At 34.6% G+C, this 26207-nt stretch overlaps 1 protein-coding gene across 1 annotated transcript; it reads right to left on the bottom strand.

Moving 5' to 3' along the window:
* Window positions 1-18573: 18573 nt before the first annotated feature.
* Window positions 18574-20681, bottom strand: LOC114712000 (NAC domain-containing protein 43). The gene is made up of 3 exons (XM_028896449.1): window positions 20338-20681; window positions 19946-20217; window positions 18574-19601 (listed from the first exon to the last, which is right to left on the bottom strand). The coding sequence occupies exons 1-3, from the start codon at window positions 20519-20521 to the stop codon at window positions 18792-18794; spliced, it is 1266 nt and encodes a 421-aa protein (XP_028752282.1). The 5' UTR covers window positions 20522-20681; the 3' UTR covers window positions 18574-18791.
* Between the last annotated feature and the right edge of the window lie 5526 nt (window positions 20682-26207).

The following is a 26207-nucleotide window of genomic DNA, read 5'->3' as shown; positions in this document are numbered from 1 at the left end:
GGTTAATAACCGCTACAAATTTAATTTTTTTATTTTTAAATATGTGAACGAATTTTAATTTATAGATATATATTTGTAGCGGTTAATAACCGCTACAAATTTAATTTTTTTATTTTTAAATATCTGAACGAATTTTAATTTATAGATATGTATTTGTAGCGGTTAATAACCGCTACAAATTATAATTTTGTAAAATAAATTTGTAGCGGTTATTTAACCGCTACAAATTAAAATTTTTTTATTTTTAAAAAAACTGTACGAATTTTAATTTATACATATGTATTTATGGACGGAAAATTTTTTTAATAATTTATTTTGGATGCTACTATTCTCCATCATCATCCGGCCTGAAAGGACACATTTTAAAAAAATTTGTTAAATTTATAATGTATTTGGAAAAAATTAGTAATTAGTAGTTAATTATTTAAATAATTTAAGAAAAGACGTGTACCTAATAATTGGCAAATTATCATCTCCTTGAGGAAAGAAGTCTTCAAAATTCGAGGGTTGGAAGGGTTCATTGTCGTAAATAATGTCACCATCACCCATATCATAAAGATCCCGTGGCTTGAGGTGAACGACCATATTCCAGTTTTTATGTTTCTCGTCCTCGACATAGTAAATTTGGTGTGCCTCAGAAGCAAGGATATATGGCTCATCATCTTCAGATGCCCCCGTATGAATAAGTCTAGAGAAATTAACTGAGGTGATGCCCAAATGGTCAGTAGCGAGTCCCCGTGAAGTTGTCGTATTTGCCCAGGAGCACTTGAACAGTGTCACGGTGAAAAGCTGGTAACTCAACTCAATAATGTCAATTAGCTTTCCATAGTAAGTGACGCCTCCAAAGCGCATATCGCCATCACTACTGCTAGCATAACATCTCGTTCCGAATGTCCCGCAAACTCCAGAGTTTTGTGTGAGCAATCCCTGATCACGTCCAACCGTACAGAACTTGAAGCCGTTGACATTGTACGCGGTAAACCTTCGTGCATGGTCTAACGGACCGAGAGAAAGAGCTTTGAATTCATCTGTGTATGGGCTGTTGTCATTACGTATTCGACGTGTAAACCAACTGGGAAACTCTTTGTGGACTCTTTTATCAATGTCAGCAGAACGCGCACGCCCCCGTAGCTGACGCCTGAGATAACTCCTAAACTCACTATAGTAAAGTGTAATTTGTTAGAAGAGTCAGTAAGAAACAAATATAAAGTGTAAAAGCTAGTGAGCTTATATGATATATATACTTACTGCATGAAGGGTTCAACTTGGCTGCAATTTATCAAAACATGTCTGTGTGCCTGGAGTTTCTCTGTAGGAGTGAGTCTGAAGAATTCATATCCTCCAACTGGTTTCCCAACAGGAGGAAATAAAGTTGACGTGAAAGGACCAGGAGGAGAATCATCTACGCGACGCGGGCGGTTAAAAGATGTCTCCATGTCATCAAAGTACCTCGAACAGAAAGTTAGGACCTCATCTCCGGAATAACCTTCTGCTATTGACCCCTCAGGCCATGCCTTATTCCTAACATATGATTTTAATTTTCCCAAGTACCTGTAAGTTAAAATTGCATTAATAATTACGAGTAAATGAAAGAACAATGTGAAATTTAAAGAGGCGGGAATAAAAGATAATCTAGTACCTCTCTATAGGGTACATCCATCGATAGTGAACTGGGCCAGCAACCTTTGCTTCTCGAACAAGGTGGACAGTCAAGTGAACCATAACAGTAAAGAATGATGGAGGAAATATCATCTCCAAGTGACAAAGTGTAAGAATAATTTTATTTTGCAGCTGATCAAGCTCTTCCGCTACCAAGACCTTCGCACACAACTTCTTGAAAAATGAACATAATTCTACCAAAACCACCGATACATCAGAAGGAAGTGTGTTTTTCAAGGCCAATGGAAGTAACTGTTGCATAAGAACATGAGAGTCATGACTTTTCAACCCAGTAACCTTTCGAGCCTGCAGATCGATACACCTTGAGATGTTGCTAGAATATCCATCTGGTACTTTTATGTTCTTCAACGTCGAGAGGAAGATATCCTTGTTATACTTTGTCAAGGTGAATTTAGCTGGCTGAAACTTGTCGTTTTCATCAGGCCAAGCCTCTTCACGAATTCCCCAGGCCCGTAAATCTTTTCTAGCTGCGAGATGGTCTTTGGACTTTCCAGCTTCATTGAGCAACGTATATAGCACATTATCGCACACATTTTTTTCAATGTGCATAACATCCAAACTGTGTCATAGCAAATTAGATTCCCAATAAGGAAGAGTGAAAAATATGCTTCTCTTCCGCCATTGCATAGGTTGCGTATCAGATGTCCCACGAGATCGTCGTCCCAATCGTTCGGGATCCACACTCTTACCAAACTCGACATGAACATCTTCTAACTGCCGCAAAATATCCATACCAGACAAAGTAACAGGAGGATCTCTCTTCTCCTGTTTCCCATCGAAGCGAATCCGTTGCAATCTAAGTCTGTGCTTGGAATCAAGGAACCGTCGATGTCCTATGAAGCACCACTTGCGACTGTGTGGAAGGCGACATGGCACAGAATCAAAATTGCACTCAGGACAGGCCAACCCAGTATGCACATTCCAGCCAGACAAAGTTCCCAAACCGGGAAAATCACTTATTGTCCACATCAAGGCTGCACGGAGATTGAATAGTTGCTTGTCATGTGAGTCATATGCCTCAACACCATTCGTCCATAGGTCGATCAATTCGTGTATCAACGGTTGCAGGTATACGTCAATATCATTTCCTGGTGCTTTCTTGCCAGGAATGATCATGGAAAGCAAAAAGGAGCTCTGCTTCATGCACATCCAAGGTGGTAGATTGTATGGAATTAACACCACCGGCTAGATACTGTAACTTGTGCTCATGTTTCCGAAGGGATTGAAACCATCGGTTGCCAATGCAAGACGTACATTTCTAGGATCATTGGCAAAGTCTGGAAATTTCGCATCAAATGCTTTCCACGCCTCCGAGTCTCGTGGGTGCCTTAACCTACCATCTAGATTTTCCTCAGTCGCGTGCCACCTCATATGCTGAGCCATTTTTGATGACATATACATTCTTTGCAACCGTGGTTTCAAAGGAAAGTATCTAAGAAAATAATATATTAAAAATTTAAAATACCGAATATTTAAATACTAAATATCGACTCAATTTAAAAAAATTGATGACATAATCAATTGTTTTAAGAATTTCAAATATCGAATATTTAGAGACGGAACAAGTAACACGCTGTAATAATTTGTACCTGAGAATTTTGGCCGGTTTCTTCTTTTGCTTCTTGCCCTTCCGTACCGACTTATAGCGTGACGTCTTGCATCTCGTACAAATCTCTTTGTTGGCATCATCTCCCCAGTATAGCATACAGTCGTTTGGGCATGCATCTATCTTCTTATAGTTCAAGCCAAGCTTGTTAATAATCTTTTTTGCTTCTTAAAAAGATGGAGGGAATTCAGCTTGGGGGAAAGCATCTCCCAGTAATTCCAGCAACATGGATATCGCCTTGTCAGTCATACCGCACAAGCATTTGATGTGATACAGCCTCACCAAGAATGACAACTTCGAATACTTTGTGCACCCAGAATAAAGAGGCTTGTCAGCTTCGGTCATGAGGTCAAAAAATTCCCGAGCAGTTTCGTTTCTTAGAAACTCCGGTTGAGGTCCCTCTACTTCATATTCGTTGGGATTCGAGCTTTCATGAACACCAAAAGCATCACGCACAGCATCATTCATGGCATCGGCTTCATCCACTCGAACTCCCATCCGTGAAACTACTGGAACTGACTCATCACCCATATCTAGCCGTTCCCCATGTAGTTGCCAAAATACGTACTCTCGCGGAAAAGGCTTAAAGATTAAATGTTCCCTAACAATATCTTTGGGATGCCACTTTTTGAAATTACATTTAGGACAGGGACACTGAATCTTACCATTTACGGCAGCATTGGCGAAAGCAAAATCCAAGAAATAGTTTAGACCAGCCAAGTATTGCGGAGTCGACCGGTGCAAGTTGATCCACGACCTATCCATCACTAATAATGCTCAAATTTCGTGAAAATATGACACAGGAAGTTCAAAGAGAAGTTAAAATGGAATTCAGTTGGAGTGCTTCAGCTTATAAAGGAGGCTGGTGGAACGGTCATTTTTTTGTAGCGGTTTACAAATTTGTAGCGGTTTTAACGGAAAGTTTCATTTTCCAGCAGTTATTAACCGCTAGAAATTCAAAATATCGGTTACAAACCGATAGAAATTTCTAGCGGTTTAGCGGGAATTTTTTCTCCAAACGGTTTTGAAATTTCTAGCGGTTTTAATGAATCGCTAGAAAAGGAGGTAAGTTTCTAGCGGTTTTCTGTAAACCGCTAGAAAATTTCACGGTTTTAAATATTAAATAGAAATACTGCACAATAAATTAATAACATTACAAGAATAAATATTTATTAAATTAATAAATGATTATAGAATTATTTTGATTAATTAACATGTTTAACGTGTTTAATAAATTGTAATGTTGATGTTGTAATAAATAAATAAATATTTCAATATTAATTAATACTTGACATAAATAAAATTATAGAAATAAATAAATAAAGTAAACAAATAAATATAAAATTTAAATAAATATCTAAATAGTATATAAAATCGTAAAATCAAAATTCTAATAAAATCCCATACAATGAAAGCAAGATAAATCATGGGTGAGGGGCAGAAGCAGCATCATCGTGATCATCCTCTGCTGGATCCTCCGGCTGGGGGTAGGCAGGCCGCTCAACCTGCTGGGACTGGACTGGCGGATGGGGGGGTAGGGGCGGGACTGGTGGCAGGTGTAGGTCGGGGATCTCAGGAACCGAGATGTTTGGAGCTATACTGACCACCACATGACGCAGAGCCGTAGCAGCTGCCAAGAGCTGGTCAAGCTGCGTCTGGAGCTGACAATCACGCTCCTGCAGCTGACGATCACGCTCCACGATCCTGGCCTCGAACTCTTGTCTGAGCTCCTCTCGCAATTCCTCTGAGGATGAGGAACCCGGCCGCTTCGCACTCGCATGAGAGCTCCCGGCAGTATTTGAAGGGCCAGCGCCACTTGAGCGGGGCAACCTAGTCGGTGTAGGTCCAAGTCCAAGCCCGCTAACTCGACCAGGGTGCTGCGGTCGGCCACGACCCGCTAAAAGTGAGGCGGTGGGATCCAAGGCAGACCCCTAAGACTCACGCAACTCGGAATCGACCTGAGTCATCCGTGCCTACCAAAATTAATATAAAGAAGTTAATTATAATATAATGATATCTACACTGTGATATTATATTAATATTTAATTTATTACTTACCGCTATCTCCTCAACCTCATCCGACGCACGCCCGTCTCGAGGTCTATACACCATCGGCCACATCTCGCCATAAGTGGCCGTGTATCCCCGCTCCTGCCGTATCTTTTCCCTCTGTAAATGAAATCAAAGAAATAATTAGTTACAAATTAAATACATATACATATTTAATAAATTTATTTCAAGTACTCACAATCTCGTCATAAGTGATCGCAAAGCTCCTGGATCCAGCCCTATGACGTATCGTCTGATGCCTGACGCTCCCAGCATTTCTCCTAGAAAGAGCCTGAAGCAAAATGTAAAAAAATTAAATTAAATGAGTCAAGTCGGATAAAAAATAAAGAAATTATAATTAATACAATATTATCATACCATCTGGTCAGCCGTCATCCTAAAATAGACGTAACTGGACCAGTCTTGGTCCGGGACTCCACCAGGTACATCTGCCAGTATCTCCTGGAGGGGCCTCGTCTCGTCACCTTTCTTCTCCCTCCACAGGTCGGCCCTCCTGTTCTTCCATGCCATCCCAAGCCTCTTGATCGTGTCAGCCCTCAACTCCTCCCCCAGAATAAATTTACTCTATGATTAAAATAATAAATTAACTAAATAACAAATTTTAAACAAATAATTAAGCAATTTCAATAATCAAAAACAAATAATTAGTTTTTAACTAATTTAAAAATATTATAAATAAAATATAAATTAATCAAAAACAATAATAATTAAACAATTAAGTAATTTAAATGAAAAAATATTTTTACTCAACTAAATTTAAAATTATTATAAGTAATAAATTAATGAAATCAATTACAAATTTTTTTCATTTAACTACTTTTAAATAATTTAAATAAAAAATATATATTCATTTAACTACTTTTAAAAATATTATAAATAACAAATTAAATAAATAAAAAATTATAATCAAACAATTAAATTATTTGAAAACAAAATATATAATCATTTATTTAAATTAAAAAAAATTATAAATAACAATTTTATATTACCTTCATCATTTCCCAGCCTTGCCGCTTCTTGTCTGAGGTGATTTTCTTCCAGTCCTGCACGTAGATGGGGAACAGCGTCCACTGCTGACCAAGGAGGCGCACGTACTTGTTGTACAACTGGCCACCTTTCTTCGTCGGTTGGCCCAGCTCATTGAGCGGCACAACCACTCGTCCGCTCATCATCATAGACAGCTCTCTGGCTGTCAGCCTCCGATAGGACCTGTTCCCCTCAGTGTCTGTAAAATTTAATTAAGAAATAAATTATATATCAATAAATTAATACAATTTCTATATAAATTAAATACTGATCAAAATTTTAAAAAGTTAAATAAATACTTACCGACAAATTCCACCTCATAACCAGCCTGACGTCTCGGAGCAGGACGCTGCGCAACCTGGGGATACTCATTCTCCTGATCCTGCTCCTCCTCCTCCTCGTCAACAGCATCAGCATCAGTATGGGGTTGCTCATCCCCAGTAAAATGAGCCTCCTCAGTCCGCTCAACATCATCCTGCTCCATAAAACTGAGGATATCCTCCTCGCTGAGATCGTAGTCATGAATGCTGGGGAATGGCTCACCAGCATCATGATGAACCTCACTGGGTCCAGCTCTCTCAGGATCAACTGGGTCTTTCCCGTGCCGACGAGTCATCCTAATAACAACAAATAGTAATTATTTATAAATAAAATAAAAAGCAAAATTATTTATAAGCTACAACATAATAAATTAAATAAAATAAAACATAAAATAAAAATTATTTATCAATAAATTACTATTTTTACCTGAAAATAAGGATCTGCAACTGAATCAGAACTCGAATATGTTTGTGGAGAAAATTCAGCAGAGCTTCGCTTCCAGAACGATTGAAGAAGTGAAAGTGGGGGTGGGGGTATATATAGACCGAGCATTTTTAGCGTTTTGGTCCAAAACCGCTAGAAATTTCTAGCGGTTTTGGACTGAACCGCTAGAAATTTCTCAACTCCTCGGGCAATTAAAAATATTTCTAGCGGTTCATGCATCAACCGCTAGAAATTTTCAGTGTCTAGCGGTTTATTGGCCTGAACCGCTAGAAAATAAACGCTACAAATTTGGCGCCAAGTTCCCGCCAAAACCCGGGAAATTTTCTAGCTAAATTTCTAGCGGTTAGGTGGTAACCGCTAGAAATGTACGGGCAATGGTCAAACCGTCGGTAATTTGCAGCGGTTTTTCTAAAAACTGCTAGTAATGTTAGCATTTCTAGCGGTTTTGTTGAACCGCTAGAAATGTTCCGCTGCTAATTCTGCATTTTCTTATAGTGTCAGCTCCATATCATGTGCAAATAATTCTTAAGAATAAATCTCAATTTGAGATTATGACGAGCAAAAATCCATTGCCATTATTGAGCCTTTTGTGCCACAATTGAAAGCGTTGACGCATTGGAAAAATTACTTATTTGTACCTATTTCAAAGTTCAAGAAGTTATTATCTAAAAAAGTTTGTACGCGAAATAATCAGGATTAATATCACCAAAGTTAGTTGATTCACTAACTCCAAAATAATTTATGTTAACAAAAATTAGAAATTGAAATAATCAAATGCGGAATAAATAATGAATATTGTGAAATATTATATATATCTCTCCAAATTAATTTCAAACACGTTTTACTATTTTGATTCTCAAACATAGAGCCACTTTATTAATTTCCATCATGAAGTGAGCATTATTGTTTTACCACAAAGTTAAATATTGTGGGTACCATGGAGAATAGTAGATTTAAAAGCGAATTAGATAGATACAATGGAGACACAAAGGGCCCAGAAAGAGCTGTACTGTGAGGATGATATTGAATTTTGCACACAATGACTATGGATGTTTCAAAGTTAAAAAAAGGCACCTCATCATCTTTTGCTCTCTCTTATTGAAGACTTTGTCGTGGGAATCCTCCATGATCATTGAAAAGTTGTGAAGAAGGGGAAAAAAAAAAGAAGGAAAAATGTTGTTCACAAAGAAAGAGGCAAAGGATGCCATATAACAGATGGAGCTTCCTTTTCTGTGTTTTGTGTAAACCTTTTTTAGGGACCATCCTGTGATGAGTGACACTGTCTAATCGGAAACCTCAAATGATTGTTGGAATCCCTATGGAATTTAATCACGAGAAACTTTTTCATCATAGGATCAATATATAAATATATAGGAACAAAAATGAACTAACTAGCTATATTTATATAGCTACAAAAAAGAAATTAGATTGATTTATCGAAACAGAAAAAGAGAAAGTAATTAAGGACCAGTTTGAAATAGCTTATAGGTAACTTTTTAATTGTGATTCATTGAATATAAGATAAATATGTGAGAAAAATTTTATCTCAACTTATATTAAATATACTTATAAGTAATTTTAATTGTGATAACAAATAGGACCTAACTAAAGTCTAACGTTTTTAGCAAAATTTAAAAGTGACGTCTATCTCACAAATCACATTGAATTGAATTAAAGTAAAAGTAGGGGTAAGAGTTGTCTGAAATCCTCGTGTTTTGTTATTGCCTGGATGTTTGTGCGAGGGGAATACCTGTCTTCATATACAAGTGTATTATTATATTAATTAATTAATCCAAAGAGTTTAATTTTGATTAATTTGGATTGAAATAAATATATGTGTGGGTGATTTGATTAGAAATTTCAAAGAAAGGCAATAACCTTTTTTCCCACACCTTTGAATCAAATCAACACGATTCTTTTGGCCTTGCATGTTTTTCAAAAAAGAGAGTGAGGCTTCTTCTAAAGCTAAAAAGGCCTTTGAAGAGGCATCTCCAAATTAGAATTATTGAATGTGCTTCGGTTTTGATTTGGACGTAACACCTCGCCCGCACATTACACACCCTTGACCCCACCCTCACCTACCGTCATTACCTCTCTTAATTAATCTCACACTTAATTAATCACTCACTTAATTATCTGTTCTGATCACTAATAGTACTAGTACTACATTTGATCTCTCTTTGACCCCACAAAGCACTCTCAGCCACAGCCCACATATACACTTAAAGAGAGAAGCTCTCTCCAAATCCGAATTGAAAGTACTATAACCAACCACTATTTATACCATTATATATGCGTGCGTGAGGGTGTGTGCGCGCATGTATATATAATCATCCAGTTATATTAATTATCGGTGGGCATATTATGAGTAGTTCTTAGTAGGGGGAATAATATTATTGTGAGAGTTAGAGAAATTAAAGGGCTAATTAATGAGAGCCAGTTGTTAATGTGAAGTTTGTCGGCGAATCCCTCTACCCAGTTTGGCTTCCTCTTTGGTGAGCCGTCGTGATGCAATTGGGTCACGTTGCCCACTGTGATGATTAGAATTTTAAAAGATGACCTTTCGCAATTCATCAACTATAACTGATTGATTCTTTTAATTAAATTAATTAATAGTAATGTTCTCTCTCTTCTCTGCTCCTCTTGTCCTAAATATAAAATAGAGAAAATTTTTTTCTTATTTATAAGTTATTTCATTAAATTTTCAGTTTAAATGTACTATTTTACCTTTTATTTATTATAGTGGTAATTATCTCATTTGAAAAGTGTATATATTAAATATAGATAAAGTTAAAAAATTATTATATTTTAATAAAGAGTTAATGTATTTTAAGATTTTTCTTAGTTTATATGAAATATACCGGAAGTACCTAATAAATAAGACCAGAGGAGTATTCATTTGTGTGAATTTATTTATTTCTTTTATCTAGGTCAATTTAAGTTAGCCTTTCGTAAAGTTCCCAGAAACCCCTCAAAAAAAAAAAAAAAGATTTCTTGGTCATGTGTCTTTAGTTTCGGTGTCCAGGTAAGAAGGGTCTCATATCCTAATCTGTGGTTTTTGTATATTATTTTTTTTATTTGTCTAATTTCTCTGATACCATATTCCTCTTCCATACTTAAGAATAAATATACTGATAAAATTAAGAGGAATAATTCGTTTTATTTTCAATCAAGAAAACTTTCTTGAAGGTAGTTCGGTTGAAAATGATCAGATGATAATTTTCTTATTTTAAAATTCATACTCTTGATAATTTGATAATTATATATATTTGTGTGTGTTGTGGAATATATTTCTCTCTGATTTTACTGACAAAATATCAATTGGAGGGGAGAACTGGATGTGACTTTTGAAGCAAGACAAAACCTCAGAGAAACTCAATAATGGAATATTTTTTCCTACGTCGTTTACCTCATATAAAATTATTCTTTACACTCATCATCACTAGCTATATAGCAATGCGAAATTTTGTCTAAATTAACTAATATCATCATAGAGTTTTGGCTGCTGAAGGGAGAAAAATATTAACAAAGCCAATGGAATAATAATGACATGGTTGGGTTGGCTAGGATGGGGATATATATAGGTTTATAGACCTTCTGGTGGAGCATTTGTCTGAAAAAAGTTGATGGGAATATACCACCTTCAATTAATCCTACCATGAGGAGGAAGATAAATATGCGAAATTAAAAAGATAATCAAACAAGAAAAAGCGATTAAATAACCAATTTAGTGGCTAGCTTTATGATCAAATCTTAGTTGAAGCGTAGTTAGAAAAGGTAATTTATTCAATGCGTGTCTGATCCAATACAGGAATTACGGAATCTGGCAGTAACTGGTCTTTTATTATATAAAGCATTTGATTTTTCTATGTGAATTTAATTACTTTTACTTAAAGATATTTTCTTTTAATTAACTGAGATAGACATTCTAAATTACGACTACACATATGTGCGAAACTGGACGAAATATACTGAAATAAATCTCGGAGCGATTATATCAGAAAAATTTGGGAGTCAATGCAATGATCAGGGGTTGAATTTTGGGATCAAATTATTTTCTGAGAACTTATTATCTATTTATGCCTTTCTATTTTTTTAAAGTTGATCTTAATATACTGTAATACACTCATACATTTTGACTCCGAAAGAGACATAATATTCATTTCCCTTTATTTCATAATTCCGCAAATCTAGTTACAAGTCAACTTCTACTTTACCTTTTATTTCATTACTCATCTGTTTCTCCTCAGCATCACCCCAAAACCAAAAAAAAAAAAAACAAAATGTTTATCCTATATTAACCCCCCGGCAAAAAAAAAAGAAAAAAGAGAGGCAATAATTGAAAAAGAGGATCCTCAAATAATTTCTATCGAACTGTTTTTTTATGGTAAACATAAGAATATATATTGTTACATTAGAGTAATATAGTGTATCTTTGAAATTTAATTATTATTTCATGTTAACATCGTGTGTGTGTGTGTGTGTGTGTGAATATTTGTGAGTAAATGGGTTTAGTGGTTGTTGAATTGTGCACTTGTCTTGAATTTCATTTGAAATTATGTGCGATAGCGAGACATTGGTTCTAGTGTTGTGAATTTTGTGTATATTTAGCATCAAATGATGTGGCCAAATATTTTTTGTAAATGGAAGGTTGTCAAAGCTATTTAAGAGTAAAGAGTAAGCAAAAAAAAAAAGGGAATAAATTCCAAATATAAAAAGGATACGTGTAGAGAACTAATTCTGAAAATAATCAGCAGGTTTCGAGCAAGGCAATTCAAACAGGTCATCATTAAGGTAATGTTGAATCCAGAAAACAATGATGCCAAATGAAATGAAAAGTAAAGGAATATATAATATATCATCTGCAGTTAATTGGCACTAGAGCTTGCTTGCCGTATAGCTATTACATAACATAACAATGTCGTTAAGTTTTCCCTTTCAGTGAAGGCAACTTTTCAATTTCAAAACCACATATTCGTATCTCATTTGTTCTCTTCCTCTAAATCTTCCTAACCTAATCGAATTTTCATAATGCCTCTTTCTTATCCATATTTTAATTTGTCGAGGCTACGTTTTCACATCACCCAGACTTTCATGCTTTGGTGATTAATTAGGTTTTGAAGCCTGATAATAAAGTTGACGATCTATATCAAAGCAATTATTATGATGATAACATCATAAAGTTTCTTAATCTTGAATATAATTCTTTGTCACTTAAATGGCGACGATGCACTACAATTACATCAAGGCCAATTATTTTTGGCCTCGCTCATGTATATTCACTATAAAAAAAATTGACTTTCAGTGGTAATTTATAAAATTCACCATTAAAAATTCATTGCCATAACAACCGTGATTAAAAACTTTTAACAGTTACCAAAAAAATTACTGGTAAAAAGCACTTTCAGCGGTTACTTTTATAAGTTTTAGCAATGACATTTGTTGCCCCTGAAAGATATTTTCGGCGGCAACCTTTTTGTCATTGCTAAAAGTACTTTCAGCGGCAATAAGCTGTCGCTGTCAAAAGTAAAGTCACCATTGAAAGTGATGCCGAAGAAAAACTAGCTTTACCACCTAAATATTTTCACCTCAAATATGTCTTCTTCAAAGTTTGAACTCGTGACCACCTCCTTTCACATCCAATCTCCTTGTCGCTGAGCTGAATTGAATTTGCTTATTACTATTATAAAATAAAATATATATTATCGTATTAAACTTTTAGCGGCAACTTTTTGAAATTGCTACTAAAAGTTTGTAGTTGAATGGAGAACAGAAAGACTTTTAGCGAGGACGCCAATAATCGTCATTGGAGTCAACTTTCAGCGGTAACACTAGAACGTCACTGCTGAAAGTGAGCCCTTTAGTTGGTGATGGTAAATGTTGCCACTGAAGGTCTTACATTCAGCAGCAACTTTTTGTATTGCTGCTAAAAGGTATACTTTTAGTGGCGATGTTTTTGTCATAGATAAAACGTACTAAAAGATACTTTCAGCGACCTTTGTTGGGTTTTTAGAAATGGTGTGATTTGTCATTTTAATAAATATATATAAGGAATTTGCTTGTGACAAGTCTTGTTTTGTTGTGGCTTGACAATTAATAGACGAAGCCTTAACCTAACAGTCGAAGGCCACCTTTGTTGCTATCCATTCTATCTGTTACAAGATGGTTGTTGAATTTGTTTGGTGGTGGTAAATCCATGGCATCAATGAAGGGAACATATATCATCAAATATTGTTAAATGTGTGGCCGATGGTGAATTTTTCTTTTTCTTTTTTCTTTGTTTTGGTCTATTTGGCTGGTGTTTGTGGGTCTTTTTACTTTTATGTGTTCAAGAATTGCTTTTCAACAGCAAGTTTTAGTTGCACTTTGGACAATAAAATGGGTTGGTCTTTATGGATGTTTTTTTCCTGAACCCCAATTTTGACAATGGCATCGATGCCAATTACAGTGACTTTTTACTTGCAGATTCCAAAAAAAGAAAGTGGTGAAAATTTTTTTAGTGGACTTTCAATGGTTACTTTCTTAGTTGCTTTGTTAGGGTTAGGGTTATGATTTTATGTTGTTACTAGTTTGTTGGCTTTTTTGTTGGATCTCTTAAACTTTGTAATTTTTGTCTTTATTTTAACGAAAATATCATTCTCTCTGATAAAAAAAAAAAAAACAAATTCAAGGCTATCAGCTTGCTTCTCTTGTACAAGCAATAAACACATGACTTGCAAGCTAGCTATTTCCTTTCCTAGTCATTCATTATTCACACAATGCTAGACTTTCTTCTTTATATATTGTAATTAGGCTAAATATACTTTTAGTCATTTAATTTAACACAAGCTTTCAGTTTAGTATTTTAACTCTAAAAAGTCGAAAAAGTAAAAAGAGAGATAAAATGATTCGGCTTTGGATATCATGATACTTTTTTTTTTCTAGGTACATGTGTCATTTGATTGACGGTGATCCTGTTTGAAACACTATCGAGTACTAAACGTGGGTACCTATCACAGTGAGAATTCAAATCTTAGTTCACCATGTGGATACCATGATACTGAATGAATGAGAAAGTGATTATCTTACTTTTATTACTTGTTAAGTCAAGTATTTATACAATTGATCAGTTAAATACACAGCAATTTGTCTCTAACTCAAAAACAAGTATTATCTCCCAGACACCAAATGCATAATTTAGCCATTATATTATTTGTCTCTTTGCCATTTTGTCCATATAAAAAAGAGTGCACCATAATCAATATTAAGTGTTTAATTTCTAGTTGTAAGTATGTGTACGTAAAACTTATATATCAGTAACCTACCACTTGTACTAATTTCAAATTGTATGGGTAAATATGAACTTAGAAATATATTGTATTTGTGAAAAAGATAAGTCCAAAAGTTAGTTGAAATTGAGGATTGAAAATATTATCTTATGGCTTCTTCTTTCTTTCATAAATACATATCACGATTGCACACATTATTGTCAATAAAATAAGACATTTCAATTGAAAGAAAGAATATATATATATATATATATATATATATATAAAACTTTATTTTCCCAATTAAATTGACATATAACAATGTCAGTGTCATTTCAAAACATGCATGATGTCTTCCAATAAAAAATACACAATCTTGTTATAATTTAGTTTAGTAACTAGAGGATACACAATGAGCTTAGCGTTCGTCCAATTACCGATAGTACAATTTCTTACCACTTATTTATCGCTTATTATATAAAAATATTGAATATTTAATGGATGGCTATATATGTTGCCGAAGTCACCAAAACACGGATATAATTTTTTTTATTATCAAGAAATCAAACCCTGAAATTATTAGAATGAGTTAAATATGTTGACATATCTTGGCTACGTCTTCCCTCCCCCCCCCCTTCCTTCAAAAAACGAAAAAATTTGTTTACCATGGCTTGTAATTCCAGAAGAAAAGCTCTTAATACATATACTCCATCTGATTAAGACTCACTGTTTTAATATTTTAAATAATAGAGTTGACAAAGTACATATATTTTTTAGAGAGAGAGAGAGAGAGAGAAAAGCTGTTAAAAGTTGAATAATTGACCCACTTGGCTTTAATAATGAGTCACATAAAACAATTTGGAAGAGATAAAGCAGGAAGCAAAGAAACAGCGAACAGAGGAACCACCCTTTCTCTTTTTCTACTTTTCTCAGTTTTCGAGAAATGATAACTTCTACTATAGTTTGAAAAAATAATAATTTATCAATCAAGAAAAGTAATGGAAGTTCTAAACAGAAAAGGTACGATGGCCGAACGGTGATCAATCTTACAAGAGTCATAATTTTCATTTATACAATAAAATTATAAAACTATACATACTAATTCACCTACAAGATAACTCCACCAAACACGGAGGAAAATTAAACCTGATGTAATTTATTTGCAGAGGACTAAGACCAAGGTAGCTCAGGTGGTGAGATGAGGATAGGGTCGTTATCTAATAATTGGTGGAATAATATAAAATGTACGTGAAGAATAGAAGGGAATGCCTTAATTCGTTTACCAAAACATAAATTAATGCCTTACTTCGCATAATATTATATAATACGCATATGTGGATGGTTGGTGGATTAATAATGACTTTGAAAATAGCTACAGAAAATTATTAAATATAAATTTTGGAGCGTTAACTTTCTTGATTTCTTCTCATAACTTGTAAGTGTCTGGTTCTGCATCTCATTATTCGTTGGAAAATTTTCAAAGACCAGACATACATATCCCACTTCGTCTTTGTCGCTAACCAAAGCAGAGTCCTAAGAAATATGATTCTTAACGCCACGCTTTGTCCCTATTATAACAATTCTCTCTTCAATTTTCCCTTTTAATCAAACATCACCAATTAACTAACCATATACTAAGGAATCTTTATTGACTCCAAACTTTTGAGTCTTTGAGGGATATATCTACATATAGACACACGCGCACACACAAAACCAAAACATCGAGCCTTTGAGTCTTTTTTTTCTCCTTCGAAGAATTTGAAGAGAGGATTATCTTACATGCAATAGGAAAAAACCTAAAATTGGGCCAACAGTTGTGTTGTTAATTTCTGAAAATTATAATAGTAATTTTTCAGGATAGAAAGCAACCATACTATTATCATATAATAATTACTAGCCACCTGATTTTATAAAATTGGCAATCAAAATTATTAGCACGTGCAACTTCCAAAAAAAAAGATAGCAAGATTTTGGTAAGACCTTACTAAGATAACATTTTGGGTGATTATAGATTTTAGGGTATTTGAACATATTTTCCTGTAGTTAAGCTCATTAATTAGACATAACTTTTTTATCCAAAATTTTTATGAAAAAACTACTATATGCGTGGCCTCAAGAAACAAATATAATTGCAAAAAAATTTATAATAAGTGAATAACAAGTTTCAGTATAAAAAATGACATAATCTTTTTTAAATTAGATTCTTTTTGTGGGATTTCATGATGATTTCCCCAATTTTTATTTCTTTGGTGGAAATAAATTAAGAAGACATATGATTTAGCTACCTATGGTATGAGTAAAAGAAAAAAAAAGGAAAAGGATAATAAAAGAAACAAAAAAGAGTGAACCTTGGAGTTCATAGCAAGGGACGAATCGTTGGATATTTGTGGCACTAAATCCGATGGCCACAGATGAAAGAAATATGAGTCGTTAAAAGAACAAGTTTTTCTTTGGTCCGAATTAAAGGAACAAGTATAGAAGTGGATAAGGTTTTTGTGATTGGTAATTTTAGTGTTTGTCATCAATTATGATCCTTCTGCACAGAAATTTTCACTATTTATTTAATTAATGTGGTCCGCAAGTCTCAAGCCAAAGTAAAGATCGAAAAGACACTAATTGTACATATACCAGCAACTACTCTTACAATAATAATAATAATAGAACTTGTGAAATTTTTTCAAGAACCATGAGGGTGAAAGATAACAATAATCACTAATACGTGTGTATGTGCGTACGCATGTGTGGATAAGAGGGAAGGAATTGAGGAAATCTATAGGGGAAGAAGCAAGCAAGCAAGCAATATTTTAGTACGTTTCATTTCTTTGGGCATTTTCTGCATGGAATATTTGAAGTACAGTTTATGAAACTGATAATATTGGCTGTGAAAAAACGGTAATTTTGCTATTTACCCTTTTTACCCTATAATTAGTGACGAAATCAATATGCAAAACATACGTAATCAACCCCTTTGGAAAGTAATTATATATATTGACTTGGTTTAAAGCATGCTGTTCACTGTTCACCTTTATTATTTAGCCGTCTTTCTTTCCTTCTCTCTTTCAAAGTGCATATTGCGCTCACCCATTTTATAATTGAAAAGTCATACCAGTATGTCCGCAAATTAACCAGCAAAAAATCACATCTTAGACCCAGATCTTATCTTCAAAATTATAATTATTTTTAAATATTAATTAAAATCACTATTCAATTTTCTGAACTTTTTATGCATTAAAAGCTAATATTAATTTTTCAAAAAAAGTGAAATTCTTAACTAAGCTAAAAAAAAGTCATATTTTTTAAAGCTTGTACTATAATACATCTCATAAAATTAGAATTTTAGATTCTTAGCTTAAAATTTTTTAAAATGAGTTATTTCGATGTGACATTTTTAAGGAAAAAAGTCTCCCATTTAAAATTTTATTGCTGAGAAGAACATGATGCATTTTTATACATATAAAAAGCACCGGTACTTTGCAAATTTTATACGCGCACAGTATTTTCACTTTGATTTTGCTCTGTTCCACCAATAAAATTTTTAGTTCAGGACTTTTCTTCAATTTTTCCAATGTCTCAATTACCAGATATTATTGACTTTTTTTCAGTGTAAAACTCAAGAATCAAGCTAATCAAAAGAAAGAACCTAAAAGAAAAAACAGCAGCACTAACTTCCCTCATCCCGCCTCTACTCTTAAAGTTGGAGGGTTATCAAGATACAAAAATTTCCTACTATCCTATGAGTATTAATATTTAATTTAAACTCATAATCTTACATTTAAAATATACTCATAAAATTTTTTCTTCAAAATAAAAAACTTCAAAACTTGAGCCAAAGGATAGAGTATAACAGGACAAGATGAGGGATTGGGTTTGCACTTTCCTCAAACAAACCGACAAACCACGTGACACAAAGCTGAAGAGAAGATAATTAGGACCATGACCTTATTGATCCATCATCATCATAAACCTAGAAGATGATAAAGCTGAAGCCTTATAATTACAATTAGAAAAACGAAAAAAAAAAAGATTAACGAGGTCTTGCAAGTCTTCTAGATAATTTATATTAAAAAAACAAAAAATATTAAAAGTAAAAAGAGCTCGAGGGAAGATCAAAATTACAAAAAAGTAATGGTAGACATCGTGATTAAGCAAAGACCCATGGTTGACAATGCCACTCCATCGGGAAAAAAAAAATCAACTTTTCTTATTTATCTCACATAATAATATTCTACTGATTCCCCGTTAAAGGACTACCAGCATTTAATTATCACATTTCTGGCCAGAAAAGAAAACAAAAAAATTAACTGTCTGTAATAATAATCATCATCATAATATTCCTCTGACTTGAGAAAACAAGAGCTAATAATAACAAGATTATTTTTATATTTAATTCTGACATGTTACACTGACGTGTTCGACACGTGGCAAAGGGGCTCTGAGGACGACGACAACAACGATGATGCTGATCTGGGAAAGCACCATAGGTCAATGTCGCTGCTATTGTAATCTTGTGCGTGAGGACTCACGTACGCCGCTCTGTGTGTGGACGTTGACGTCGATGATGAGGAAGATCGTAGGGTGGCCATTTGCAGATCCTGAACGACGTCGTTAGCACAGTAACCCATCATCATGGCGCTGCTCGCGGGGTCAGTACTGAAGCAAGCAAGCTGCCTTGAAGACTCGGTCTGGCCATTGAGCTGCGAAGCAACAAGACGATCCAGAGCCGCCCATTTGGCGAGTCTTCCGCCATTAGATGCATCCATGTTATGAACGGTCGGGAAGGAGCCTTCCATCTCTGGAATCATAGGGTGGTACCCACTGTTGGTGTCGATAATGGTATTATTATTATTCTCTAGGCTTGTGGACTTTGGACTTTCTAAGCTTGGGAGCTTCAAGAACCTTTCATTGTAGTTGTTAGAACTGTTATTATTACCGCCACTGTTGAAGCTTGACAGAGTGAATCTTCCATTGTTGCTGTAATTCGCTTCGTTCTCTTCCTTGCAGCTTCTTCCTATTTGCTGAAGTATCTGCTCTAAAGCTCCTTCGTCCTCGCAGGAGTAATCGAAGATGTGGCTTCTTCTGTTGCTATCTCCGGTAATAATGGACGAAGCCAAGGGGCTGTCTAGGGTTTTCAGATGGTTCTTCTTCTTGAATATTCTGCACACCACCCATCCTTCTTCCTGGGCTCCATCTCCCATCACATTCGGCACCTGAATTTATATGGCACCAAGAAAATTCCATAAGTTCTACCAATATAATGCTCGAAGTTCACATGCCAAATCTTATAACTGCTTTTCTGGAGTATCGAACCCAGAAGTTGTCTTCTGGGTTCTACTTTCAGAGTGTTCGCAGAAGAAGTTGAATTCAGATTAATAAACGGATATTTTTCACTTTCATTAACCGGCCAACACAATCAATCCAGCACCAATTTCTGTTCATAAGGAATATACTGAATTCACAAAGAAGGGAGACTGTATCTGAAGCTAATCGCTTTATCAGGTGAGTGGTTTATGCAGAATATGAATGTGTTTTTCAGGGTCAAATATATACTTACGATGTTGGTGTCGCTGGGGTTATCATCCAATCGATATTCGTGCATGATCCAATCAGATTTCTGGCCATGAGGGGCTCGGCCTTTGTAGAAGACAAGAGTCTTCCTCATTCCGATCCTCTTCCCGTTGCTGTATATCACCTTATCCCGGCCGGTGGCTTTCCAGAATCCGGCGGCCGTTGCTCGGTTGGTTCTTGTGCCGGTGGGGTACTTCTTGTCTTTGTGGCTGAAGAAATACCAATCGTTCTGCGGGGTGGTTCCTATCTTACACTTCTCTGGCAAGACAAACCCAGAAATCCAAATCAACAATTGCAAATAATATAAGGACATCATGAAAAGCAAAGCAAGAAGAGGAAGAAGATTGAAGAGGAAGAAGATCGTTGTGTGAGCATTACCTTGAATATCCCATGGCTCGAGCTTGTTGAGATCGACGTCACGAATGACATCGAGGTCAATCTTCTCGTAGGAAACTTTCTTCCTCAAGTAGTACTGCAAAAGCTCCTCTTCGGTGGGATGGAATCTGAAGCCAGGGGGGACCTGAGATTGTCCATTCACAGAAATACTCATGTTTTCCGGCATTCAGGTGACCAGAAACCAGAAGAGAGAAAGGGAGTGAGGTTGCTTCAGCTAGGAAGTGGGCTTGAAGTGTTAGTTCAAGCAGAGAGAGAACATTTAGAAGAGGGAAGAAGAGGGAGATAACAAGAAAGGAAAGAGGAAGGAAAAGGGCAAGATGATGAGGTGGTGTACTGGAACGGCGGAAGACTATATATATGTGGCGGGGGACGGAAAGGACCAAAAGATCCACGAGGAAAATTTTTCGAATTATTAAATACGATACTGTTTCAATTCCTTTGCATATATGATATATCAGTTATTAATTAATACTTTGTTTTGATATACTTTCTACGTTCCGTTGAATGTCCCCATTGGGACATATTTAGTTAAAAATAATTAACGGAACACATGCATGTAAGACCCTTGCTATTTATTATTAATCTATAACTTCAAGGTCAAAATAGTCCAAACATTTTTAAAATATTATTTTTATTGCATTTTATTTTGAACTTGATGGCTAATAAATTTTGATTAACTAATGGGGAAAAATGGTAGCAAAAATATTTGTCGTTATTTTTGTCTCTCAATGTAATTTGAGACTGGAGCAGCCCAATTATGAAAGTAATTATTCGATATACATTCAAACATTTATTTTTTGGTTAAAATAAATATAGATGCAAAGCATGTTTTGTTTGTTTTGAGAAAATATGAGTAAATTGTTATTAAAAGGAAAAGATTATGTATTAATTAAATGAGCTATATTAGTAATTAATTAAGAGGCGCAGGTGTTAGTTGGAAGAAACTATTAAGTACAAAAACTCAAATTTCAGTTCATGGGATTTGGATTCAGTTCTTCTATTACTCTCTCCTTCCTTAGATTTAATCTTCAATGTTTGAGATTTAATATTTTGTAAGATTATTATTAAATATTTATCAATAAATTAAAGTAATGAACAAATGAATTTTAACTACAACTAAAATTAAATTTGATTAATTTGAATATATAGCGAAGAAAAATATAAGGGTGGGTGGGAATGTGAAATGTAAGAGGAGAGGAGCTAACTAAGGGGATGTTCAGGTCGGAACCTCTCCTTCTTCCTTTACCGTCCTCTTTCCTTCTCTTCTTTTTACTAATCATTAGATTAACATATTTTAACAGGTTAGATTTTAACTTTTTATAATTAAACTACTTATAAAAAAATTAAAAAATATTTAGTACATTTGCAAACTATTAGAATTAAATTTTAATATAGTTTGTAATTTATTATTTATTTATTTTTATAATTTATTCTTTTAATAATATTTTTAAAAAATTTAAATTCGAACCGTTAAAATATTAATCGAATGGTTAAAGAAAAGAAGAGGAGGGAAGAGGGTGGAAGGGGAAGAAAAGAGGTTCCAAATCGGGAGATGTTTGGTTATTGCTAAAAGTGCTTTCTAAAAGTACTTTTCTGTAAATCGAGATAAATTAAATGGTTAAGATGTATCCAGCACTCCCAAGTATTTTGTCACGTGCACCTAGTGGCCTAAAGTAATTTATGGTACAATTTTGCCCTCAAAGTAATTAAAATGGTGCACCGGTATCCCATGCTAACAGATCTGTTACTTTGACTGTTAAATTGATAAGTCAGCACAAGTTTGACCAAAATAATCTGACGTGGCATGTCTAATAAGCAGGTGATGTGGAATTTTTTCGCGGTTAAGGTGCATCCAGCACTCCCAAGTATTTTTTTCAGGTGCACCCAGTGGCCTAAAGTAATTTATGGTGCAATTTTGCCCTCAAAGTAATTAAAATGGTGCACGGGTATCCTATGCTAACAGATCTGTTACTTTGACTGTGAAATTGATGAGTCAGCACAAGTTTAACTAAAATAATCTGACCTGGCATGTCTAATAAGTAGGTGATGTGGAATTTTTTTCGTCTGCAACTGCTTTGTTTTCTCTATTCAGTAAATGCTCTCTTCGGCTCTTGGAATTTTTTTCAAAGTAAGAAATTTTTTCAGAGATACTCCTTTGGTTCTATTTATAGGGTAGAGAGAGAAGATATTTTTTGGTCCTATTTATAAGGCACTGAGAGAAATTTTTTGTATGGATGTATAAATTTACCCCTCATTTATTATTATATTGACTTTGTTTATATGAGGTATAATGTATATTAAATAGGGATAAAGTTGAAAAGTTATTAAAATTTAAATGAGAGTTAATGAAATTTAAGGTTTTCTTTGGTCTGTGTGAAACATGCTGGAAGTGCCTTATAAATAGGACCAGAGGAGTAATATTCAGACAAAACAATGGAATTAACAAAAAAAGCCATGTCACCTGCTTATTAGACATGCCAGGTCAGATTATTTTGGTCAAACTTGTGCTGACTAATCAATTTCACAGTCAAAGTAACAGATCTGTTAGCATAAGATACCGGTGCACCATTTTAATTACTTTGAGGGCAAAATTGCACCATAAATTACTTTAGGCCACTGGGTGCACCTGGAAAAATACTTGGGGGTGCTGGATGCACCTTAACCCCGAAAAAATTCCACATCACCTGCTTATTAGACATGCCACGTCAGATTATTTTGGTCAAACTTGTGCTGACTCATCAATTTAACGGTCAAAGTAACAAATCTGTTAGCATGGGATACCGATGCACCATTTTAATTACTTTGAGGGAAAAATTGCACCATAAATTACTTTAGGCCACTGGGTGCACCTGGCAAAATACTTGGAGGTGCTGGGTGCACCTTAACCCTAAATTAAAATTATTCACATATTTACTTTGTCTATCATAAAATTATTTTTAAAATTATAGTTTGGTTTCTATCCAAATACTCTCAAATATTAGTGAATATGGAAGGTTAAATGTAAATTAGTGGTAAAATGAAGAAGCTGATGATATGATCATACTCTTCCAGTCCTAAATATAAGATCCTTATATAGTGTATATAAGAATTTTATATTTAAGACAAGAAGAGTAATAGATAGCATGTGAGAAGAGGAGGGGGTAGAAGAGTGATATTGTATAACGGAGAAGAAAAGAGAGTGGGGCAGTTTTGGGGGGAGAGGGATCGGAAAAGAGGCACCTACCAGAAAGGAGGGGAGAGGGGGGGCCCAGGTGTGTGCGGGTATCGCTCAAGGGGCCCACACGGGAATGAGGGAGGACAGGGGAAGGGCGCACGCGCACGTCCACAACTACGACCTCTGACCTTAAAATCTCAAGGGAAAAGCACATCTTAAACAACCATGGACCATCTTCCATCTCCTGCAACCACCGCCAACTACACTGCCTTTCCTCTTTCTCATGCATCCCTCCCTCCTTTTTTATACTCTCTATTATTCTTTCTCCAAATAAACCCCATGTACAAACAAGGTGTTTGGATGATACGCCAGTGAGGAGGGTAGATCGGGTACGAGCAACTAACGTTTTTATTCCTCTTCTGTTCTCTACTAATGTTGCAATAGATTCGTGCTTTAATTTTTTCCAATTGAGAGATTGAAAGGAGCACTTAATGGTGTGCTGAGCAAGAACTCTTTGGTTAATTGATACTAAAAATTTGATTGTTGGTTGTTAAAGCTTAATGATGTGATATGATGATCTTATACTACCCCTTAATATAAAACCTCATTTGACTTTTATTTTGATCCTAAAAATAAGACCTCGATTCACTTTATTTATCATATATATTTATACATTTTTTCTAAGGTAGTTCTTCTAATAATAGTCGTTCTAGCCTATATACGTGATTAGCAAGGATATTTTAGAAAAGACAACATCTATTTATGACAAATAACTAATTTAACTTATTTTCTTAATCTATTTAAATTAGTCAACTAACTCTTATATTTAGGACTGGAGATTATATTGTTTAAGGTTTCTTGTAGTTGTATCATTCATTCTTCTTGTTTCACTTATACACCAACTTTCTTATGCAACATGAATGTCACTAACGGACATACATATGAGATGAATACCTAGGTGGTTGTGGTTTATATATGATTCGACAGCGTCCTACTCTGTCCTCTCTCTCCCTTTCCCACCCTGTTTTTGTTCTCTTCTCCCTTTGGTTTCTCTCCTTCCATTAGTTTTACAACCCAATGTCAAAGGCAAATAGTAGTTACCCGGCTAGCTAGTATACTGATTATTGTTTTTTCGCATTCAGAAACCAAAACTAATTAACAAGGTAATTATTTTTGACAGACATTTCTTTTCTCCCTCATTCATCCCCTTTTTTCTTCTTTTATGTTCACTTTTACTTTCATAGGGTCTTTATATAATTAAGCCATTTATTTAATTTTATTAATTTTTTTAAATTAATTAATTAGATTTTATATTAAGAATTGAACGTGATATATTGTAATTCATTGTTAATTCAAATATATATTGTGGGGAGACATAGAGGAGAAGAAATCACGAACGAAATAAAAAAATGTCAATTGATCAAGTATTAATTCCATATAATAATTAGAATCACATATATATATATATATATATATATATCATCCACGGTATATGAATCCTATGGTAGTCAGGTTTAATGGTGAACTTTCAGTGATGCACGTGAAATCCATTGGAATGCTTGTCTTGGTGAAAAACATATGGAATCTCTATAAATAGATATGGGATGGGCTCTTTCATGGACATGGACGAGGATTACATACACAGTAACCGACTGTCATTCATGCATCATCATACGTTGTGTAGATAGATGAGATAAATGTAGGACACGATTGTATTTGTCTGCCACTGTCTAGCTAATGTGTCTATATCAAGCACCTCTCCTCGGAAATATGAAAACTTGTTATAAAAGGCTTCACCCACTGATAGAGAAACGTGTACATCCAAAACTCAATTCAAAACTAATTTGTCTATATCTATATATATATATATGTCCTGGTTAATTATAAAAAAATACTACCTCCGGTCCTAATTATAAGAGTCAGTTGACTAATTTGAGGAGATTAAGAAAGTAAGCTGAGTTAGTTATTTGTCTTAAATAGGTGTTGTCTTTCCTAAAATATCCTTACTAATCAAGTGTATTGACTAGAACTATCATTGTTAGAAGGGCTACTTTGAAAAAAAATATATAAATATGAGAGATAAAGTGGATTGGGATCTTATATTTATAACCAAAATAAAAGTCAAACAGAATCTTATATTAAGGACTGGAGGTAGTAATAATTATACCAAAAATGATGATGATGATGATGTGGGATACATATAATTAAAGGGTTTGAATTGAAGGATGATATGTGAGAGCAGAAGAAGGTTATATGAATAATTGAATTAGCATCAGCGTCGTTGCTGTATATTCTTTTTGACTATGTGGCATCGACAACGGCCATGGTCAGCTTTATACACACAGCCACCAAGCTAGTTAGTATCAGCCTTGACTATTGGCTCTTGTTAAAGTAATATCACCATCCTCGTGCATCACCCTTCATTCCTGTTTCAAAACCCTTTATTTTACCTTCTTTTTTTTTTAAACCGGCTTCAACGTCTTCCTAGCTTAGAAATATAATAATAAATTGGGTAAAATAGCATCCAATACCCTGATATTATTTTCCTAGTGTATCCAGCATTTCAATATTATTTTTCAGTCATATCTAGCATCTTAATTGATGGTGCTGGATACAATATAAATAAAATTAGGGTGATAGAGCTACCAAAAAAAAAAGGATAACATTAAGTTACTAAGTGTATTATAAATAATATTAG

Source organism: Neltuma alba, unplaced genomic scaffold, assembly GCF_004799145.2.
Source record: "Neltuma alba isolate B1F8T4 unplaced genomic scaffold, ASM479914v2 tig00011326_pilon, whole genome shotgun sequence".
NCBI classification, from domain to species: Eukaryota; Viridiplantae; Streptophyta; class Magnoliopsida; order Fabales; family Fabaceae; genus Neltuma; species Neltuma alba.
Note: the sequence above shows the minus strand (reverse complement) of the source record. Positions and strands in the feature narration are given on the sequence as shown.